The 25,434-nt window shown below is 34.6% G+C and overlaps 1 protein-coding gene across 1 annotated transcript in view; it reads left to right on the top strand.

The window, feature by feature from the left end:
* The window catches only part of LOC125682432 (guanylate cyclase soluble subunit alpha-2-like), a 37,319-nt gene extending 11,885 nt beyond the window's left edge, over positions 1-25,434 (top strand). Inside the window, exons 4-10 of the mRNA XM_048923028.2 lie at positions 770-1,488; positions 1,597-1,776; positions 2,117-2,255; positions 5,868-6,034; positions 8,815-8,958; positions 20,190-20,344; positions 24,978-25,434. Of these exons, the coding sequence (XP_048778985.2) occupies positions 770-1,488; positions 1,597-1,776; positions 2,117-2,255; positions 5,868-6,034; positions 8,815-8,958; positions 20,190-20,344; positions 24,978-25,179 (1,706 nt within the window). The 3' untranslated portion in view covers positions 25,180-25,434. The remainder of the gene's footprint in view (positions 1-769; positions 1,489-1,596; positions 1,777-2,116; positions 2,256-5,867; positions 6,035-8,814; positions 8,959-20,189; positions 20,345-24,977) is intronic.

Genomic DNA, 25,434 nt, shown 5'->3' with positions numbered 1-25,434 from the left:
GGACTTCGTCTTGTATCCGCATTATGATCGACCTTATTACCAACATTCTATAAAAGTCCACAGATAAAATAAAACCTATGTAACTTCAATTTCTGTTTAAATCTCTCAGATTATCAACTAAATCAGGACTTCATGTTGGAAAGTGTCGGAACAGTTGAGAAATACCACCTTCAAGCCTTTTCTATGATTAATTTAGAATTACCTTTATGAAATTACTATCTTGAGGATATATTATACCGAATGCATAAAGCACTCAGACGATTCCGTAATCATGTATTTTTCTCAGTATCGTAGCGAAGGCGTCAGTGAAGGATTACTTGGTTAAGCGACAAACTGAACTCCAGCAATTCAGAGAAAACAAGACAATTATCGCCGGAAAATCGCCAGCTCAGTGTCTGTAATGGCCACGACTGACTTTAGATACGTCTTGCTATAACAAACTATGGGGATAGAAGAAGATAATATCACCATTAATCACTCCAAACACATAGCCTATTCTAGACATTTTGTTGCTAAATATCTAGATGAGATGTGTAAATTGGGTATTACCTGCTTTGAAAATAATCTTCTATCTTGATACGCTATAATGGACCTTAGGAAATCTTCACAAATCACAGGCTTGTCGACATTAGTTTAACATCATTATACATGTGTACATTGTTGTTGTAGATTTTATTAATACTCCTCATTTGAAGGCATTGTATTTAATAAAAAACATCAACATTGTAAGCTTACATTGAATATATGCAAGTCATTTGACATTTTGTAGATAAACAGGACCAACAAGCGAGTCTTTGCCGACTTGGAGAGGAGTATGCCAGACTTTGTCTGGGAGAGTATCGTAGATCGCTAAGTGTCCTGGGTAGCAATATGGTGGAGTTCTTCAGTAATCTGGATGGATTTCATGACCACATTCTCAAGTCTTCCAAATTTAATGCACAACGACCGCCATCCTTTCGGTGTGAAAGTAGTCCCAACCATGTGGCTTTACATATATACACCGAGAGGTCACGAATGTTAGATTACTACGCGGGTATCGTTAAACATGTATCGAATTCAATGTTTAACTTGGATGTTCAAATCACTGTCCACCCAAATGAAACGAACACATCACTACACCATATCCTTAAAGTACAGACCGCTGTCAAAACATGCTCCAAAGAGTGCACGTGCTGTAAAATATGTTCACATCAGTCGGCTTATTCCGAAAAGCCAGAAGACCTACAGATTGGTTTTGACACTTTCTGTGAAACATTCCCTTTTCATCTGATTATGAACAGAAATCTTGAAATAAGTCAACTAGGGACAGCGTTAATGAAGATTGTTCGTTCTGACGAGGATTCCAGGGAGCTAAACTTCAGCAAATACTTTAACGTCATCCGACCAGAGATCAAACATCTGACGTTTTCCGCATTGTTATCACGTGTCAACTTTGCCTTTCTGCTGGAGACCAAAGTGCGGTCTATTGAAAATCCATCTTCTCATGAGGTATTATCTTCATTTTCATGTCAAGATGATTTTCGAAATGAAACTCGTAATATGTACTGCTCAACTACTTGCTGTTGTGAAAGTATCTTGTATCTTAAAATGTTCTAGGGTACAATGCTAAAGGGACAACTGATATTTCTACCAGAATCAGATTCCTTAATGTTCCTAGGATCACCAAGTATAGAAAAGCTAGACGAACTCATCTCAAAGGGTCTATATATATCGGATGTTCCCATTCATGACGCAACTCGTGACGTCATTCTCGTTGGAGAACAGACCAAAGCTCAGGTACAGAAATGTTTCATGCAGTTATTTTACTGCGAAATATTTTCAAGCAGACTAAAAAGTGATTCTACAACTCGATTAAAGCAATGGAGAAAAATGAGAGCTCGAATTACAAGTATTGCAATTGGAACGAAACGTAGAATTTACATACAAATGCAGGCAAAATACTTGTAGTTAATCTTAGATGAAATATTATTCAACACAGGTAACTCGCAAAATAAGTGTTATGTAAGTGAATGCATTTTCATTGCTTACCGGGATTATGATTAGTATCTCATTTTGTTATTGCAGTTCATTCAAAACACACAAGAATGGTTACCAAACTTTTTTTTTTAACCTTTAGGATGGATTGACAAAACGAATGGAACAGATTAAGAGGAGCATATTGGAAGGAAGTGAAGCAGTAAAAATTGAGAAACACAAGAATGTAGAATTGTTAAACATGATCTTCCCAGAAGCCATCGCTATGAAACTTTGGAAAGGTAAAAATTACAAGCACATGTCGGCAATAATTCAATATTTTTAGTATTTTCGAATGACCAACTTCATTTGGAATAATATATTTCACTCTTAAGATGTTCATAGGCATAGTTTATATGCAAGGAAGGGTCGTCACTTTCAAATTTCTCACGGAGCGTAATCGGACGTATTTTGCATGATAAAGACTGGTGTATGTCCATTATAAAGACTGGTGTATGTCCATTATAAAGACTGGTGTATGTCTATAAGGTGTTTAGACTGGTGTGTGTCTATAAGGTGTTTTCATTTTAAGAAGCTGGTTTAGTTGATAGTTTTGATAAAAGTGAAATCCAAAGTTTGTATATGTGAAATTGACGGTTGATATATTGACAACACTCTCATTGAATCAGCTGCACACCTTCTACTCACGATCTCTGTAAAGAAATATCGCTGTTCGTTATCTTCACCTTTCATTGTGACGGACATGACACTTATGATTAAAACAAAAATATTTAAGCATTAACAAATTTTGTCCTTGTGTTATGAGGCTTACGAAATCAAAAAGCTCATAATCTGAACACCGTTACTTTTTGACAATTTGACTATTTTGTGTTGTGGGAGTTACAAAAACACATACAAGTGAGTAGCAGAGCTGAGTGACCTTTGTGTTTATACACCGGTAAAAGTAGATATAATGTATGCAAGAGTCACATTATTTTTATTTTGTTTTTTACATTTCATATTAAAAAACATCTAATATTCTCAGAGTGTTTCATCAGTTATAGTTTAACATGATTCAGGACTCGGGCCATAAACTGAGAATAGACTGGAGCTAAATTTCGTAACTAAATTCTGAAATGATTTTCATAAACAAATAAAATAAAGTCTTGGGTCTATTCTCAGTGTATGATGTCAACATGACTAGAGTCTATTCTCAGTGTATGATGTTGAGGCTAGATGACTAGAGTCTATTCTCAGTGTATGATGTTGAGACTAGATGTCTAGGGTCTATTCTCAGTGTATGATGTTGAGACTATATGTCGTGGGTCTATTCTCAGTATATGATGTTGAGGCTAGATGACTAGGGTCCATAATCAGTGTATGATGTTGAGGCTAAATGCCTTGGTTCTATTCTCAGTGTATGATGTTGAGACTAGATGTCTAGGGTCTATTCTCAGTGTATGATGTTGAGACTAGATGTCTAGGGACTATTCTCAGTGTATGATGTTGAGACTAGATGTCTAGGGTTTATTCTCAGTGTATGATGTTGAGGCTAAATGTCTTGGGTCTATTCTCAGTGTATGATGTTGAGGCTAGATGTCTAGGGTCTATTCTCAGTGTATGATGTTGAGGTTAAATGACTAGAGTCTATTCTCAGTGTATGATGTTGAGGCTAGATGTCTAGGGTCTATAATCAGTGTATGATGTTGAGGCTAGATGTCTAGGGTCTATTCTCAGTGTATGATGTTGAGACTAGATGTCTAGGGTTTATTCTCAGTGTATGATGTTGAGGCTAGATGACTAGGGTCTATAATCAGTGTATGATGTTGAGGCTACATGACTAGGGTCTATTCTCAGTGTATGATGTTGAGACTAGATATCTAGGGTCTATAATCAGTGTATGATGTTGAGGCTAAATGACTAGGGTTTATAATCAGTGTATGATGTTGAGGCTAGATGACTAGGGTCTATAATCAGTGTATGATGTTGAGGCTACATGACTAGGGTCTATTCTCAGTGTATGATGTTGAGACTAGATGTCTAGGGTCTATAATCAGTGTATGATGTTGAGACTAGATGTCTAGGGTCTATAATCAGTGTATGATGTTGAGACTAGATGTCTAGGGTCTATAATCAGTGTATGATGTTGAGGTTAAATGACTAGGGTCTATAATCAGTGTATGATGTTGAGACTAGATGTCTAGGGTCTATAATCAGTGTATGATGTTGAGGCTAGATGACTAGGGTCTATAATCAGTGTATGATGTTGAGGTTAAATGACTAGGGTCTATAATCAGTGTATGATGTTGAGACTAGGTGTCTAGGGTCTATTCTCAGTGTATGATGTTGAGACTATATGTCGTGGGTCTATTCTCAGTGTATGATGTTGAGGCTAGATGACTAGGGTCTATAATCAGTGTATGATGTTGAGGCTACATGACTAGGGTCTATTCTCAGTGTATGATGTTGAGGCTAGATGACTAGGGTCTATTCTCAGTGTATGATGTTGAGACTAGATGTCTAGGGTCTATTCTCAGTGTATGATGTTGATACTAGATGTCTAGGGTCTATAATCAGTGTATGATGTTGAGGCTAGATGTCTAGGGTCTATAATCAGTGTATGATGTTGAGGCTAGATGTCTAGAGTCTATTCTCAGTGTATGATGTTGAGGCTAGATGACTAGAGTCTATTCTCAGTGTATGACAACCCACTTGGAGATGTTGAGCAGAATATTGAATGTCTTTTTGATATAATGAATTTGACATTAATTCGGGGATTTGGTGGGACTTACGCCTATTGCTAAAATTTCATTCAAATCGAATTGAGTTTGATTGAAATACGCATTTTGATAACGTATAGGGCTAAGGCTGCATGGTAAGGTGAATAAAATAATATAAAGACGTCAAATAGGTCCTGTGTCTGTAGAACAGGTATGGATGGCGGGAGTTTTGAATTATAGACTGGAGTCAATGCCTTGTTGAAAAATAAGTGATTGATTAATGTATAGAGATACAGAAATATTTATGTACCTTGTAAATGGGAGGGAATCGATGATTATGAAATCAGCGAACGTACAGTTTTTGACCTTACGTGTGTAAAGTCCGTTATACACTTCCACAATTAATTGAACAGCTATTGCTTAGTATTAATTTTACATTTCCAATGTTTTTGCCTACGATATTTTTACCAATTGAAATGTTAGCCATTTCCTCATAAATGTGAACAATGTGCATATGAATCTTGATAAATATTTATAGTATGTCCATTTTAATGGCAGGGAATTCCGATAGAAATTGAAGTAAAATGTAAATATAAAAAACATAAATTTCATTTTTGATTTCATCAAGCGCAGACGTTCATGACGTATGTTGGTGTAAAGCGTTGCAGTTCGTGCCCTCATGTATTTTCAAAAATAAAATTGATTTCTTGATTATCCATCTTTAACTTTCTGTATAAAAATCTTCTTCTAAGCTTACTTTGATAATAAACATGTCAGGACAGCTAGAAACTTATATATTTTTCTTTTATTGGTTAAACGAAAATATTATATATCCTTGATGTTTTCCTGAATATCCCTATTATATCTTTACAAATTGTAATGATAGCCATTTCTTCATGAATGTGTTGCAGTTGTTAACAATTAATATAGAGAAATACAGTACCCGTACCGGTTTTCACGACTGGTTCGACAGAAATAAAAGCAGAATGTAAATATAAGAAATATATTTCATTTTAGAAAATGCTTGAGGGTATGAATGGCAACACTCCATGCCGACATGCTTTTCATGAAGCGCGTTATATACCGGCATGAAGTGCATTTTCAAAAGTGAAATTTATTTCTTAAATATACTCACAAGAACACTGATTCATTGCTTTCTATTATATTAACTGTTGAATTTTGATTTATTTTAAGGAGAAACAATACAGCCGACCAAAGTTGATGACGTCACAATGTTGTTTAGTGATTTAGTGGGGTTTACCGCCATCTGTGCTTCCCTTACTCCAATGATGGTGGTCAACATGCTGAACTCTTTATACACCCAATTTGACCATTATTGCGGCATGCTTGATGTGTACAAGGTATTACAATGTAGATTATTCATCCATTATCTGGTCATTTAGATAAAAACAAAAATTAAGAACGTTTGGTATAGCCTATAGGAGTTGTAAAACACCTGCTACCGAAGCGTCTTAGATACATCGACTAACTTGTCAAACGATGCAACCAAAATTCAGTGTCAGACCGGTTAATTCAATTTATCTTTCCCGATAGATTACATTAATGATTGATTTGCCTATGTTTTAACACCGAGCAGCTGCTAATAGGATATACACAATTCAGACAATTTATGTAAGTGTTAAGAAAGATAAAAGAACGAAGACTGCAGTCCCTCCTCTGGTAAGTTTTAGTGTAGAGCATGCTGATTTTCTGCCACTCAGAAATCAGCCGCCTACCAAACATCTAAATATCGGGACCGCTGGATGCAGAGTCAATTGGAAGAAAGAGATGCATTACTTTATTTTGATAATTTATTGTCATTGCCACTCCTTTGTTAAATTTTCTCACAAACAGTTGAAAGTATGTATTTATTTAAGAGAGGTGTTATTTTAGCCGAGTTGCGTAGCAAATCTCGGCTTTTAAATTGGCGAAGGATGGGCGTCCAGTCGGGCGGGCGGGCGGGCGGGCGGCGTCCACAATTAGCTTGTCCGGTCTCTAACTTTCATATTTTTGGTACATCTTTGTGAGACTTACATAATATGATCATCCAAAAGAGGAAGGTTCCTATTTATTTTGAGGTCAAAAGGTCAAAGGTCAAGGTCTCTTTTTTACTATATACTGTAGATTTGAGCTTACCTCTAACTTTTATACATGTACTTGCTGGTGCATGTTTATCAGACTTCAAATCCTGATGAAATTCAAGATTCATGTTGGTTTTGAAATCCAAAGACCAAAGGTCAAGGTCATTATCACACTAAATACCTATTGCGGCTATTCAAAGCTTCATACTTATAAGCTATATTAAATACGTGCATGTTTTTACTTCGTGAATGCAAGCATGCTTAATTTTCCAAACTGCAACTCGGCCATACGCATCTTTAATGCGTTTTAGCGATTTTTATCAATGTACATTTAGAGAAACTTAATGATATGGTTAATGAATTACTTTGTTATCATTTTGTTTATTTTGTTTGTGTGCAGTCTTTTTACAGTAAAATATTTTTTTTCTAGAAACTTTATTTATGGTATAGAAGTTATCTGTAATATGAACTGATAAAAGCACAGAAGGCCCATATTAGATCCGAAAAATATTAAATACGAGTAGATAAAAGGAGAAAATTAGATAGATAAGAACGTTCTGAAATTACTTTATGGCCATCCAGACAAAAAGCAGACGATAGATCGTCTTACGAGACGGTCTTTACGATAATTACAAGATGTATGCATTCTAATGCCCCAAAACCCTATATTTATTGGAATTTCTATATAATTATGAAACAATTTCGTGTGATATATAATCAATTGACCAAAAAAAAAAAAAAAAAAACCGGAAATATATCACATGTAAATCTCCACGAGTTCATAAACCGACGGCATTGCATTGGTCAGTTAACAGAACATTCTTATGAAACGGACAGGTGGTCCTCCTCTTACATCGGTCGGATACAGAACTTCCGTTTAACGCCGCAACAGGTGTCAAATTGTGCAATACCATAGGCGTTGTAAAATATCACTTCAATTTATGACGTCTGCCGATAGGTTTGAAAGTAATGACTATTGTGATCGTGATCAGAAAAACAATTTTAACGCATGAATACACTTTCAAACGATATTGAATTTAATTTTTTATCAATTGCCATCTAGAAACCATATTACATGTAGAAGCCTTATCTACATTGTGTATCAATGTTGGTAAGATTTATCTGAAAACAATGGAAAAGAGGCCCGTGGACCATTGTTTAAATAATCGGCTTAGTTTGCATGTTCCATGTTAAACTTCTCCTGTGGTATCGCCTTGGTCCCGTTAGAGTGGTGATTTGAATAAGCTCGGCTCTATACTATTTAAGGAATCTTTCAATACTTACATAATTCTGGTTTCTTTGCTCTTGCGAAGGAGATTTTTATTTAAACAATCCGCCTTATTTTCGAAATTCCGTAACACCCCCCCCCCCCCCCCCCCCGGAAGAGAGAATGTCCCCAGGATTAAACATGAATCATCTATACTGAAGAATATCACATGTCAAGTTTGGTTGATGTTTTCCCAATGAGAAGAAGTCGATCATACGACTTTGTTAAGAAAAGCTCACTATCACTGCGAACCAAAATCAGAGGAAATTTGGTCTACCTTATGTCTCTCTGTATTTACATGTTTGTTGTAACGAAGACATACAGAAATGTTTATATATTTCGTTTACGCTGCAAAATACAACATAATCTATCTATAATAAAAACTTTCGATACAACACAAGTCTGATTTAACAGAGTTTTCTCAAATGTTAACCATGATACATGATTTCTTTGCTTAGACTATGATTAGCTCAGTTAACCATGATACATGATTTCTTTGCTTAGACTATGATTAGCTTAGTCAAATGTTAACCATGATACATGATTTCTTTGCTTAGACTATGATTAGCTTAGTCAAATGTTAACCATGATACATGATTTCTTTGCTTAGACTATGATTAGCTTAGTCAAATGTTAACCATGATACATGATTTCTTTGCTTAGACTATGATTAGCTCAGTTAACCATGATACATGATTTCTTTGCTTAGACTATGGTTAGCTCAGTTAACCATGATACATGATTTCTTTGCTTAGACTATGATTAGCTCAGTTTTTCTGTAATGTGTTTTAAGGTGGAAACTATTGGGGATGCCTACTGCGTTGCAGGCGGACTACACCGGAAGTCGAAATATCATGCGCAGCAGATTGCTTGGATGGCTTTGAAAATGATGGAAACGGCAAAAAATGAAATGTCCCATGATGGGAATGTTATAAAGGTAAGTCATGATTTTTTTAAAATTGGTAAAAAATGTCTTTCAATTTTCCCACACTAAAATACACCTTTTCTTATTGAGGTCTGAAATACACTTGGGTTATACGAAGTGTACAATCAAATAAGAACAAAACAAAGCTAAAATACGAGGAAAGACACATTCCCCCAGCTTTTGGCGTTTCACAACTGGCCTCAAGACCATAAACTGAGAATATAGACTTAATGAAAGTCAGAATTTTGATTACTTATACCTTAATATATATATATATATATATATATATATATATATATATATATATTAAGGTATATATATATATGTATGTATATGTGTGTCTGTGTATATATATATATATATGAATGTATATGTGTGTCTGTGTATATGTGTGTATTATAATATATGTATTAGCACAGGTAGTTAAAAAAATGCTGGTTTATAAAGAAATTCAATACAAACCACAGACAATTATAGTGAATTCGAAGCTAAGCGATATAATTACCTGTGATACAAACATATACTGAAAATTTTATTTGTTTTGGGAAAATGATTTCAAAAGTCAGTTGGATTCAAAATTTAGACTTGGGTATATTCTCAGTTTATGGTCTTGAGGCCTGGGTACCATTTGAGACTTGTATGCATGAGACTTCCATGTGAGGCTTTAAATTCTTCCCTCTACACTGGTTATTTATTGCAATTCATTTACCCACGATCCAAAGAGTCTTCTCCGTCTTCCATTACAACCAAAAGACCTGCAAATTGTTTCCAATTTACCCTCTACGATGGAAAATGTAAATAAGAGACACATTTACGGCATGATATTCCTTTCTTTTATCCGTTTATTGCGTTTCTGGTCGGTTGATTTCAATAATATTGAATGATTTAAAATTCTGACTGCCGCTTTTACCCTGAAGGTAGAACACAACCAGTATCGTCAGTGTAAGACTGTAATATATCATATCACTATGATGATGATAATGACTATTTGTAGCTGCAGTAGAAAATGACAACCAGCATAATGCGTTGCATGCGAATTTTTGAAGATACATGTGAATAAATGTTTGATGATGCAACGGTACGCCAGAATGGGGTGCAATTTATGCATTGCAATTGATTTTTATACAGGTAAATATGATCACACATTTTGTAAACCCGTTGGTGAAAAAAAAGAACTTGACAAAAAAGTCTGCTTCAAATGCTCTGTAAACGACTTTGTAATTATCCCTGTAAAGCGAGAATATTCATTTTTAGCGAAACAACCTATTACTGCGGGAATAGAGATACCATTTTTGTATAAAAAATATTTTCAAACAAGGGGAAAACGGGTTAAAGTGTGAAACAAAGCCAACCACCTGTACGTATTGATGAGCTTTCTGATGTATGATTACTTTATGTTCATTACATGCACAGATAAAATGGATGTCATTGATCCTTACATATGGCGTAGTTTTAAGATATGTACAACTTCTCTCAGATATTTTAAATTTGGAGTAAAATCTCCATTTCTAAAAATCCTTTCTACTAAACTAATATAGAGCATCTTCATGAACATCATTATTGTTATAGACATATGTAGATTTGAAAGAAAATTAATCTTCTTCACTAAGTTACTCTCTTTTTGTGACCAAAAAACCGGGGACTTGGGTAATCGCTGTTTAGATTTTCTTATATGATTGTCAGATATGACATGCACAGTCTAATTCCATTCATGTGAAATTATTTTATTTTGAAAACGTAAGTATTTCATACCTATCGATATGTTTGGGCCAGTTAAAGAAAATGAAATAATTCATCAAATTTATTCCACAGAAAACTGTTCTACAAACACGAAACCTATATACAATGTAGTTATTTTTGTCACATCAGTTGTATTGGTGATCGCTGTAAATGTATGAACGATGTCTAACTTTGGAAGATTTTCGACACTTGTAATGAAAAAGCAAACGGATATAGCGGAAAACACCGATGAGATAAACATATATATATATATATATATATATATATATATATATATATATATATATATAATCAAGTTATATCAACCGGTGCATTTTTTTCTCGTAAAAACTAATGATAAAAAGTATCCGTTATATATGTTAAGAGCCAAGAGCCTCTTAAAAACGTCGTTGTGCGAGAACCTGGGATGATATTGGGGAATGTCGTTTACACAAGGAAACAAGGAAGTGTATGGACACTGTTTTGGTGCACAAAATAAAAAATGTTTACTACAGAAACTTATCAACAGGAAACCAGCTAGTTCCTGCACTGTCGGTGATTTATGTTTGTTCGGAAATAGCCATTGAAAATAGTGTTAATCATATTGGAAAATCGCTAAACGAATTTTAGATAAAAACAATGTAAAGGAAATCCACCGATGCATGCATACATTGCAACTGTTAAAAACTACATCTAAAAGGTACCATGTATATATAATGAACTTATTCATTAAAGTCACATTCAATACTTATTTATTATTTATTTAAACTTGGACATATTTTTTTTTTTTTTTTTATACATCGAATGGTTAAGCGTTAATTTAAACAATAATTACAATGTCAGCCCCGATACTATGCGCAATGCCTATATTTGTTGAAAATTGCTCTAAAACACGTTCTCAACAAATTAATCCCCGTGGGAATCCGGGTTAGAACAGGTCCTCAATCAGTACCCCTTGCTTGTTGTAAGAGGCGACTAAATAGGGGCGGTACTTCGGATGAGACCACAAAAACCGAGGCTACGTGTCACAGCAGGTGTGACACGATACCGATCTCTCCCTGCTCAAAGACCGTCAGTGCGAGCATAGGCATACATTTTGCAGCCCTTCACCGGCAATGGAGGCGTCTCCATATGAGTGAAATATTCTCGAGAGGGACGTTAAACAAATTGAAATCAACCACTCAAGAAATTGATCTGGCTGATATTGCCCCAAGAAATAGAATTACGATTAAAATTTTGTCATAGAGTGCAGTTGGAATTTTAAATGATTTATAGGATCGAAATACGTGGAATTTAATGATTAGTTAGTTAGTCATTATTAGTTCCCTACCGGTGAAGCCGATGGAGACTTTATCTTGGTACGTCATCTGTCCGTCCGTCCGTCCGTCTGCTGTGTACGGCAAATCATTTTTGCCATTTTTTCCCGTCATGCTTGCAGATGTGTACTTGATATTTGGTACATTGCTTTACTATGGGAAGTTGACATTGTAATACAATTGATAAAGTAGTTATTGAAAACCTACAAACCGGAATTTCTTCTTTATGAAATTGATGAAAGAGTTAACAAAAACCAACAAACCGGAAGTCACCCTCTTTTTCAAGCGGTCTATTTGATTGTTTGCTGAGTCGTGGCCCTTGGACGTAGAAAATATCGAAATTGAATTTGTCATATATGGCTTTTATTTTGGGGGACATGGTTGTTCTTGTGCATAAACTGTTGACGTAGATTATCTACGCAGAATATCACGCAGACTTGGGACCAGTAGGGTACATGTATTGCTACGCAATACTATACGTACAGAATGTTTGTTTTTATGCATTTTATTTAGTTTTAGAATTTATTTATGTATTTATTTTATTTTTGAATTGTTTCCTTTTTATCTTTTTTGTGGGTTGTTGCGTTGTTCCTTCTTATCCAAGTTAAAATGTTCTTATCGACTGGCCAGTACGATGTCAATGCATCCCCCGGCATTATATTACAGTCTTGCGCATGTCTGAGGAATTGTTGTTTTATCTGTTGTCATACAATTACATAGAAATGCATATTTTATTTAATTTCTGTCTTTAAGAAGAGGTTGATTTTTTTTTCTCTCACTTTATTTTCTTGAATGTATTCTGAAATATATAAATTGTACACGAATATGTATATACATGCATACATTTACATATCCAACTGGTTTCTCTATGATGAGGTTTGAAAATGTATTTTCTTTATAATCTCGTAAGGGAAGAATTAAAGTATGAATGAATGAATTTCAAATATAAATACAATGTATAAGGAATCACTGTCTAGTTTGTTGGGTATATGAAGTAATTAACTGCAATTAAAAACGTGATAATTTATATATAGAACGGCTTCGCCAGTATGCAAATTATCACGTTTTTTATTCGAGGTGATCACCTCATATAATCCGTGGTGATTAAGTACAACGAAGGTGATAAAGTACGCACAACGGCTTCACTGTTATTCAAATTATCACGACATCGTATTCAATCACCTCACTTACCCTACAACCCAGACAGCGATTCCTTATTTTTACGACACTCGCATCAAATGTAAATATGAGGAATCAATCTCGATCATTTGATTTTCAGTTTGACTTCCATGATAACACAATTTTTGCATATTTCTCTTTTATTTCCGAAGGTTAACGTGTTTTGTTACCAGTCTTTAAGTTACTGAATTGATAAGTTTTTAAAAGTGGGAGCTTTGATTAATTAAATTAATTTGTTTCTGTGTATTTATTGATGATTAAAAAGTACCAATTTGCCATGTCGGACATGGATAATCATTTTAAAATGAATGATTATCATCTATTTCCAAACCATTTGCAATAAACTCTTTGAAAGAATGTTGTTATTATTCGTGTTTAAACCACCGCCCAGGAAGTACCGAATACCGACGGGAAAAAATCAAAGTGTGCAAGCCACGCCTACCGTTTCTTACTAACAGTGCAGATCGTAATGTTTGGTGCAAAGCGTTTCGTACATACCGTTCAACGTTCTGTGCAAATCCAAACCGTTCAGCGTTCCGTGCAAGAATAGATTATTATCTTTCCCTGCAAGATATGTACATGTAGTAGCACGCTTCAAGGTCTATAATTAAATTAAACTGAGAATTAAACTTACCATTAATGGAGGATTTCATTCAAAAGCAATGACATGTATTCTCCTATATTTGTTTATTTAAGAAATATAATCTAAGTATTACAACCCATTAGATATAACAATATCATTAGAAATGAATTTCATTTATGGAAATACATGAGGGTATGAACTGTGACGCTTTACGCCGGTGAACTTCATAAAGCGCGTCAGTATGCTGGTGTGAAGCGCTGCTGTTCATGCTCTCATGTATTTTCAAAAATGAAATTCATTTTTTATAATTATTTACATTTTACTTTATTTTTGTCGGAATATTCCCAGCCATAAAAACAGTTGCACTATATTTATCAAGATTCATACGCGCATATTTCACATTCATGAGGAAAATAACGATCATTTATATGGGGAAAGATATAGAAGGTAAAAACATTAGAAATGTAAATATTTGCAAATAAAGTATATTACAAACGTAGAGACTCTTAAGGGGTCTAAATTTGGAGGTGAGACCCCTGATCAAGTGTCCCTCTGTTCTATCTTGTATCAAAATCGATCACACTGTATAGAATGAGATTTTAAACACACATACTTACAGAAGAGAAAATAAATGAATAGTTTTACATTGTATCCAGCTGACAATTCAGCACTACGTGATCAACTTGAACATAATTTCCCTAACTCATCCAGGGTAGATAAGTGATGTGAACCCAGTAGCTGGATTAATTTGAATGTACTTGGTGATTTGTAATAATACCCATCGTGTGCTGCTTTATCTTATCATTGTCAAATTGCACTTATGCTAAAGACAGATTGCTTGTTAGATGATCGCCAAAGATGATTTCAATGCAGATACTAAAGAGATGGCAGAATAGAATCTACAATTATAGTCTAAAGAAATGAGTCGTAAATATTGTTTTTAGAATTTCTCTAAAAAGAAAAAAAATGAAAAAAACAAAACCAACAAAACAAAAAAAACCCACACACACACACCATGGTATGACTTCACTAGATTCACTTAAAAATAATGAAATTAATTTGAAGATATTGTAAAGAACGTTTTGTAAGTTTTTTCTTCTTCAGTCACTAAAATTACACAGCAAAACTAGGATAACGGAAAAGACATAGTAGTCAAACAACTAGATATTAAACAGATTTTGTGTAAACTAGCTAACTTCGACGAAAATGATGTTTGCACAGAATATACATGTATTCTAAATATTCTCACAATTCTTTCCCATATTTTAATATCTGAGAAAGAATTGCTAGAATATGTAGAAACATTAGTCTAGTGTCATAGTTATCAAACAGAATTAAAAGTCGTAAAAGACACACCTGTTTTAATGATCTAGATAATCGCTCAACAGGAAAAGAAATGTCAGATGCCCTTCACTGTTTGAAAAAACACCAAAGGAATTGATTTTCATGTGGTCCTTAATAAAATGGTGAATATATACAATTAGTGTTACCTTTAAAAATGTTATCAAACATGTTTAATACTAATTGAATTATAGCAAATTCCCAATTCTGTTAACAAAAGGTTTATTGTACCTCTTCAAAAACGGAATGTCAAATTACCCTTCTATGATCAAAGAGGAATCACTACTGTAGGTAATCACGAAAATTCTAAATATTCGTCTTGGAAGGTCCTTTCTGAAAGAAATGTTACTTGTAATGAAAAAATTGGGTTTGCAAGAACTAGAGAACCAGTGACCATATGTTTGTTTTAAAATCTCTGATTGATAAGTATACACAAACTGAATCTAAGCACTCGTGTGTTTGTTTTATTATAGTGTATTTCAAGAAGGCCTTTGATAAAGTTTGACATTTACCTCATTTTTTTTTCTATAAACTTCGAAAAAATGAGAACAGTGATAGATTTCATAATGTTATAAATATGTGTATGTTAACAAAGAGGTCTGTGTTAAAGTAGATAATGATATATAAACGGATTTTTTCACCCTTCAATGGGGTCCGCCAAGGGGATAATTTAAGTCCCATTTGTTTAAGTGTTTTTGTAAATTATATACGTAGTATGTTTACCTAAACTTTGCAACTTATAAAACTTAATTGTATAATTACCAAGAATAGCCTGGTGTATGTAGATAGTGTTACGTTACTGTCAGAAACATCGTCCGGCCTGCTGTCAGATTCGCCGTTTCTATATAACTACTGTAAAAACGTTGAATACATAAAAAATAAAGGTTAGTTGATGATGAAGTAGGTCTTGAATCTGACAAAGTAGGAAACTAAGTACTTTGAAAAACCTTTATCGTACTATATAATTCAATGAAATGACTCTAGAAAAATTTCATTGAATGTTTTGTAAATATATTGTCAGAAGTAAATAAACACGCAGGTAAGAGAACATTTCACACCCTTATAGTTAAGGGAGAATTTCATCAATACCCTTAATGATTCAAATTAAGGGAGAATTTCATCAATACCCTTAATGATTCAAATTAAGGGAGAATTTCATCAATACCCTTGATGATTCAAATAATTTCAGACATGTTATCATTTCTATGGTAGATTATGTAAAGTTTTGTCTCTAGCATTTTCAACTTCAGAAAACATTGTGTGCGATGACAAGTCATCATGGGCAAGTGCATGAAAGCTGTTTGTTTTGAAGCTCTTAGACATGCCAGTTCAATCGTCATGAGTAATTTGAAATTCAAGGCATTCGTCTTGAGGAAGTTGCAGGAAAAATACAGATCTATCTTGCACGATCAATTATTTGAAGACTATCTCCAGTAAAACCATGGTGATTTGTTATGAACATTCAGACATTTCAAATTAAAAAAATTGGAATGGGAGATTACAGAAAATGAAATACTTTTCAACTGAATCACGTGTACATAATTTGAAATAAAGAAGGTCGTCCTATGAATTTAAAGGGTTGTGAAAGACTATGTAAATTGTGGGTTTTTTAAAATTAAATATTGAAGGTGAACAGCATTTTTATCAGAATGCCCAATATATTCTATATTACAGGCTAAAGTAAAGTTCAACTTTAAAAACTTTAGTGCTGTAAGATTTTTAACAGAAGACCACTTTATATCAGATCAGTTGCACATTTCATTGAATAACATAATACAAAATGAACTATTTTTGAGGATTACGGAATTAATCATAGAATTACTTATTTTATTGACATATCACATTTCAGTCATTGTACTGGGATGCCCTTTTACTGTATAATCTTTCAGACAGTCGTGTTTGATATAATGAAATCTAGTACATTATATGGGTTGCTTGACTGACACTATTTGATTTATCTTGTAACTATCTTGTAAAGCTGCTTCTTTTGGGAACAAATTGTATTTAAAACATTTGTGTTGTACTGCATATACTAATATGTTAAATATCAATCGAAATACGATCTCCCCGCAAATGTTGCACACTTTATAAAATACGAAGTGTTAGAAGAGACAAAATAGAACTGTCATTGGAAACATTGAAATGTTTTTAGCAGTAACTCTCAAATCTAGTTGTAAAATCGTTTAATTTCTAGGTTTAATCTTACTTATGTTTTTATGAATATCCATTATATATTTCAGATCACCCATGCGGAATAATTTTGATTATATATTCTTTACCTCCTTCTGAATTCCCTACTTCTTTCCAAGTTTGATCATCAGAAATGAAAAATCAGGCGAAATTTTAAATTGTTACATGGTGGCCTATACTTCATGTGTCCTAAACTTCTACTTTTTCGTGGTAAATCTTCTCAAGTTTGATTGATTGCTTAATGAGACAGCAGTATTCTCGCTTATTTCTGCATTGGACACTCACATACTCGTTATACAAACTCGCCTTCAAAGCAGAATGCTCGTTAAGCCCTCCACAAGAATACGATCTCATTACAAGTATAATTCCTATTAAGAGTCATTTACAATCTTGGCGTTTACGAGTGCTACACGGGAATGCTCTTCGCTAGAGATCTGCATCGCTATGATTTGCAGATTTCCAAAAGAAAAATAATTGCTAGTGCTGCACTAAAAAAAAAATAACGATGAATGTGATTGTGGCCTGAAAGCAGATACCTCTATATTTTTCTGACAGTTTATTTTATCACCAGGGATACAATGTATCATTTTTTTGTTGTTCATGCTATCAGTGATGTAGACTTGCTCAAGTCTCTATGTTGCAAGTCTATCAGTGATGCAGCTCTTTCATATTTCATTACTGCACTTTTTAGAGGAATCGTGAATAGGAAAATCATATAGGTCACGTATATTTCTATAAAGCATTATGAATGTACCAAAATATATCTCCCCTATTGGTTCCATTAAATGTTTTTGTATTGGTTAAGCCAAAGTAGATGCAAGATGCCTCGTTAGAAGTATGAAACTAATCCACATCATTCATGTTTCTAGCAATGTAATCAAAATGACGACATTATCTTAATAAAAGAATATAGGCACGCAAATTATCAAAGGTACCTACATGTGCTAGTAACCTACTTCAGTTTTAAAGCATTATACCTTGATACCAGAGCTGTCTTGTATGTTTGGACTCCTTTCATTACTAAACAGCTACTTGTACACGGAAGCGCATCTGGAGCGTATAGGTCAACTGCGCTATATGAAACAAATCTGAGTGTCGTGCATGCACGTTGTATGACTGTAGAATATATAATTACCATAAGGCATTGAATCTGCTTGCCAAAAGTTAACTTGGTCACTTGTCCCGAATAACATCTGAAACAATTTAGACTGAATGTATCCTCAGGTATTATGCATGCAAATTTTACCACTATGGAATAATTGAACCTGTTCGCAAGCATTTAACTTGGTCACCAGAAAATATAGGTTAATAACAGTATATGAGGCAAGCTAGATGTTATGTATCATTGTAGGTGTAATTCTTGTAAGTTTCATAATTAGTTGGTATTAAACCTGCCTTTAAACATTTAGGTTACTCATCCAAAAACTATAAGTCAGTTATAGCTCACGAAACCTTATTCACATCTACATAAATAACCATTTTATCACAAAGTTTGAATCCAAAATCCTTAACAGTAGGTTTTCTGACCCTTTTTTGGTTCTATTTTGGATCCCCTGGATATGTAAGATATGCCCAATGATATGCAAAATGTAGAGGAGTACTAAATGACAAGAACGTGTGACAGACAGACAGACTTATTGTATTGTGAGTTTTGTATTTACACCCATCTAGTACAACAAACCCGTACCTGATTGATTTCTTAGATTGTGCATCTTTATAGGATTCCTGGAAGGAGAAGATTTAAGATTTGATTGTAAAGCATGTGAGAAAAAATATCAACTAAAGTAATTTATTGACTTTTCGGCGCAGTGATGAGCAAACACGTGCTTGTAATAAAGCATATTTTGCCACAGGACGTCAAAATGTGTCGTTATTTTATATTCAGGTTTAGGACGATTTAACGTTGCAAAACCCACTTAATCTTGTTTGTTGCCTTCAAGTGTAACAAATTTAAGCGACATGCGTTCGAGATAAGACAAGAAATTTTCAGAGATTTGATACAAACGATTCGACAACTATTCACTTGTTTAGTTTTTGCTGATGGATATCTGCGTCAGGTTGAGATGCTTTACAACAGTTGACTGATGGAAACTCGCTGTGAAGCACATCACCGTAAACGCTTTTATACTGTAATTTATATATTTATCTTAGAACCCTCTATTCCTTACCAACCGTAAAACATATACTAATAACTTACTACAAGATAAAGAGACCTGCTTTCTAAAAATACGTTTTTATTCAGTGAACTTGTGAACTGAAACATTGCTTCACTATTGATCATAAAACATTCAGTTCGCACTTTTGAACTTATGTAATGATGCATAATTGAATTTCACAGATAAAAAATATCTCTTTAACGATTTATTTTCTGCACCACTATGTTTATGCCCCCTGTATCGAAGATCGCGGGGATACATTGTTTTTGCCCTGTCTGTTTGTCTGTTGAAAACTTTGCTCATAATATTTGAGTTGAATGTAAGTTATATGTAGCTCTCGCATTTCATACATTCCTTATGACAAGACCTTTAATTTGATACCATTGTCTTTGATTTTGTGACCTCTGAAATTTGACCTTTAAGAAAAAGATAGCCTAGAAAGTATCTCCTGATCTATTTATAGTAGGGCTGTTTTATTTTGTTTATAGATTCCTTATGACAAGACCTTCTATTTGATACTATCGTCTTTGGCGTTATGACCCTGACCTAGAAGTTTGACCCAAATTTCAATACTCTAACAAAGACTTTATCTTTGCACATAACTTTTGAATGATTGATGATATTTATGTGCATTCATTGCTCCTAGGCTTTTCTTAGGTACAAAAGATTTTAACCCTGTATTGTGTTGCTTTGTTGCCACCGGTTGTATAGTATTTCACAAGCACAAACATCTTTATTTTTATCGTTATCTCTGTACAGATGAGGATCGGAATCCATACTGGATCTGTCTTGGCCGGAGTAGTGGGTGCACGCATGCCTAGATATTGTCTGTTTGGTAACAACGTGAACCTCGCAAACAAGTTTGAATCTGGAAGTGAACCAACAAAGATCAATATTAGTCCGACGTCATACAGGTGAGGTTATTATAGTTAATATCATGAGAAAATAACCCTCACGAGTTAATACAAGAGTCAATGTATGATTTGTCCTTTTAAGGAGGTATGCTACACCAGAGAAATTTGATATGGATGAAAAGTGGAGGATATGTACAAGAATATTTTGAAAATGAAAACTTTCAAATTTACTTTATTTAGTCAAAAAATGCAGTTATAGTAGAAACCAATTTGAAATTTTTTAAAACCCTTGCTGGATTCGAACCCGCAGTCTACAGTTCGACGTGCTAAACTACTGAGCTAATCAGCTAGACGATGACTTTTGAAACGAATGGACAAATATTGCTGATATTTATATTTTCATCCATGTTTTAAAAGGAAGTCAGCCATTATGACGACGTAGAGTACCTTCTTAAGATCAAGCATTTTTCAAGTGGCAAGGATAGTTTCAAATTAGTATCCGTCAATTTGCTCGTAAAAATTAGATTTAGTGTTTAATTTGGTTGTTTATTTGTTGAGAATGTTTTACTTATATAGAGACATCACTAACTGTGGGTGAGGTATGCTTAGCGCTCAGGGCCGTAAGAGCAGAAATGTTTCCTCACGATAAATTAAAGACTAGACATTTTGACATCATAGACAGTTGCTTCTTCAACAAAAATGGAAAACGGAAATATTCATATCTAGTGATCAGTCATCCAAAAATTACTTCGTTTAACACCACTCTGATTCCACGCACAAGTACTCTGAAGTTGAAATAAAAAATATGCTAGAGTTCCTCATTGACCTTATCTTCGTGGTCTTTGGTGATCAGGTCTTCCAACAGTCTGTTGGAATTCCTATGGGTACGAATTGTGCTCCTTTGTTAGCTGACCTGTTTCTATATCCATATGAAGTAAAATTTATTCAAAAACTTCTATGTGAGAAGAAAAAATCTCTTGCTGTGGCCTTCAATTCAACATTTAGATATATAGACGACGTTTTGTCTATTATCAATAATAACTTTCATTCATCACAGAAGAGACATTATTTGTCGAAATGCGCATCTGATGCATCAAAATTGGTACCGTATAAGTTTTACATTCATATGTCAATTTAATATATCCCTGTGAGCTAGAAATAAAAGACACCACAGAGTCGTCCACTTCTGCTTCATACTTAGATATTTTATTGAAAGTAGACATTAACGGCAAACTGACAACTCAACTGTATGACAAACGGGATGATTTCAGCTTCTTCATCGTCAACTTCCCATATTTATGTAGCAATATTTATGGCCCCCTTCACAGAAGAGTGGCATATTGGTTTGCACCTGTCGGTCGGTCGGTCGGTAGACCACATGTTGTCCGCTCAATATCTTGAGAACCATTCACTTGATGGTGATATTTCCTATGTGGGTTGGTTATGAGTAGAAGAGGACCCCTATTGTTTTTCAGGTCAAATGTCAAGGATCAATCTACTCTGGACATAGGAATATAATGTCCGCTCAATATCTTGAAAACCCTTTGCTTGACAGATATCAAACTTGGTACATTGGTACATCTTCAGGAGAAGATGACTACTTATGATTTTGAGATCACATGGTCAAAGGTCAAGGGTCAAACTGGACACAGGAATATACTGTCCGTTCAATATTTTGAGAACACTTTTCTTGACAGACATCAAACTTGGTACACTGGTACATCTTCAGGAGTTGATGATCCCTATTGATTTTTAGGTCACATGGTCAATCCACTCTTGACATAGGAAGATATTGTCTGCTCAATATTTTGAATTGATGATACTACTCTCAATTAAATGATGTGTGTGTATAACCCTTTCCAATTTTGCACCATGGGAGACATATGTGTTTTACAAACATCTCTTGTCCATTATCACCTGCATATGGTATTTATATCTCTCAACTTATTCGATACGCAAGAGCTTATTCTGGGTATGGTCAGAGTCTAAATCGAGGCAGGCTACTGACAAATAAGTTGATGGTACAGTGGTTTCAACAGTCTCATTTAAAGTCAGCATTTCACAAATTCTATGGTCGTTATAACGATCTAGTTCGTCAATACAACCTATCATTGGGTCAAATGCTGTATGACGTGTTTCATACCGATTGTTAGGTCGTTCTTGGCACACTGATTTTAACTACGGATGACTCTGTTTACCTGATCAAGATATAGGGCTCACGGCGGGTGTGACCGGTCGACAGGGGATGCTTACTCCTCCTAGGCACCTGATCCCACCTCTGGTGTTTCCAAGGGTCCGTGTTTGTCTGTAAACCTTTCAATCTTTCATCTTCTTCTCCAGAACCACTGGGCCAATGTGATCAAAACTTGGCACATAACATCGTTTGTTAAAGGGCTTTAAGTTTATTTTCAGGATCCATGCCGCCTTGCAAGAGGAGATAATAAGCAATTTGTTATAATAGGTTGGGGTAGTTAAAAATCTTATGAAAAACTATTGGGCCGAAAAAGAGTGTAAATTCAAAACTGTTCAAATCGCCACCTCCGGGGGTAGTGAGGTGGGGCCACAATAGGAGTTCAAAGTTTTACATAGAGATATGTATGAAAACTTCTTAAGTCATATTCTGAAGAAGTGCAATTTCAAGTTTGCTCAAATCATAATCGCGGCGGATAGAGTGAGAGCACGGTATGATATCAAAGTTTTATATTGGAATATATAGGGTAAAGTTTAAAAATCATTTTCATGTTCATGGGAATATATAGGAAAAACCTTCTCCGAAACGACTGGGCCATGATTAGTCGTATTGATAAGCAAGCATCCTCGGTCAGATTTGTTCAATTTGCGACTCCCAGAGGTTGGTTGAGGCCACGATAGGTGATCAAAGTTTTACATGGGAATATATAGTAAAATGTCTTTATGTAAAAAATCTTTTTCTTATGAACAGCTAAGTCAGGATTGGTGATGTATTCATAGACAGACATCTGGTAATGCGAATTCAGATTTTTTATTGAAATCAATGGACTCCAAGGGTAGGATGAATCCACAAGAGGGATTACATAAAAAATTTCAATACATGGGAATATACAGGGAAAAACTTTTAAAATTTCTTCAGTATGCAAACATCTTCACATAGTACAAATTCAAGCTGAAGCGTATTCAAATCCTGGCCGAGGGGTGGGGGATAGAATGGGACCTCAATTGGGGATCAAAGGTTAATATAAGAATATTTTTAGAAATCTTATTCTCAAGAGCAGCATGGCCAGAATTAGTCATATCAATACGTCAGAATCCCCTGGTAGTGCTGATTCAAGTTTCTTCAAATCAATACCTTCGGGGTAGAAAAGGAACACAATACGTTAACAAAGTTTTACAAGAGAATGTATGAGAGAAAAAATTGAAAATCTTCTTTTAGCGAGGGAATTTGGTAAATTTCAAACTGGTACTCTTTCGGAATAATACTTGGCATAAAACATTATTACCTGCCAACTTATTCTTTTTCATCCCTTCCTAATCTTGATTTGCTGAAGTTTCACCTCTCCATTATGAGTCCTTGATATTTAAAAAAAAATATATTTGCCCAACTTCTGTACCGATATACTCATTTGGTTGTTGGGTATTTTGTTAGACCAGAATATTTTCTTAGGGCATACACTGTGAACTATGTTTATTTCTCCATGAAACATTCCACCAACTCTAAAAGAAAACGGATTGATGTCGATTGTTGTATATTTTGAATTCAAACTTTATGGAGCGTCTTCTGAGACTGCATCTGCTGTTGGATGGTCACAGCTGTTCCCAGTACTGGTTGTGATTTATCTGTTGATGATAATGCCAAAATCGTTTTAATAAACAATTCAATTTCAAAGTATTTACAATATGTTTCTTGGTTGTTTGTTTTACGTTCCGTCGAGAATATTTCAATCATATGTATGATTTCCTAGGATGAAAAGGTGGTATAAAATCCTAGGATGAAATGGCTGTAGAATTGTCTGGGATGAAAAAGCTGTAGAATTTCCTGATGAAATGACTGTAGAATTTGCTATAGGATGAACCGTTGGTCGTGGAAGCCTAGGGTTAGGGCACTCGCTTCCCAACCGAGAAGTACCGGGTTCGCTTGTCGATCCGGAAGCCGTGTCAAACCAAAGCCATTTAACATAGAGCATGTAGGGAGTGGTTGTTCCTTAGCTGAGCGCCGGTATTAGAAGTGAAAGTCACGAGTATTTCGTATAAGACCTTTTAAGAAATGAAGTCCAATGTCACGGTATACGTTAGCGCGATTTCACTGCAGCAGCAAGTGTCATGCTTTGTTCAAAATGTGCTGCACTCTACTTACAGCTGATGACGTCTCTATATGAGTGAAAATTCTCAAATGGGATGTAAAACCACCAAATATTAGAATGATAGAATAAAGTTGAATTTAAAGAGTTGCTGTGGTGTAGAGGGGGACAATATCCACGCAGTAGAATGTTCTATGGACTTTCTCAAAAGCATAAATAATATTTGGATCATTTCTAAATCTTGTTTGACCATCTTAAAGTTTTTTTAATGTGTAAAATAAATGCGATTCTTTTAAGAACTACAAGAAAACTTTGTTTGCCAATGACAACAGAATCAAGATTACCGATATGCTTAAAGGGATTAGAGAATTTGTCAGACATTTTTTTCATTCTCAAACTTATTTTTGTTTATGCTTCAGATGCTTACAAGCGACAGATGGATTCAAATTTACTCCAAGAACAAGAGAGGACCTACCATCTGGTTTTCCGTCAGAAATAGAAGATGTGTGTTATTTTCTGGATGGCTACGAACACCCAGACTTCGCAGGATGTGACGACACGGAACTTGATCACATTGGCATTGCGTTACAGGAACTAACAACGTCAAAGGAAGTGACGTAGTAGAGACAAACTTTAATCAGAAGTTGGTTATATTATATGCCGTCCGTTTAAATTTCTGTATACCATAAAAACTGTTTAGTGTTTATAGTCTAAATAACACTACATTTTATTGTAGATTGTACATTTCACTGTTTAATTTAACATGTTGACTTCTACTCAAGGTATCAGTGTGGTTTGATTTAAATGTTTGTAATATATATGTAAATTTTTTTCGTATTTTGTAACGTTCTCACAATAACAACTATTAAATAAAAA

The sequence above is a fragment of the Ostrea edulis genome, chromosome 2 (assembly GCF_947568905.1).
Source record: "Ostrea edulis chromosome 2, xbOstEdul1.1, whole genome shotgun sequence".
Taxonomy (NCBI): Eukaryota; Metazoa; Mollusca; class Bivalvia; order Ostreida; family Ostreidae; genus Ostrea; species Ostrea edulis.
This window is presented reverse-complemented; position numbering and strand designations above follow the sequence as displayed.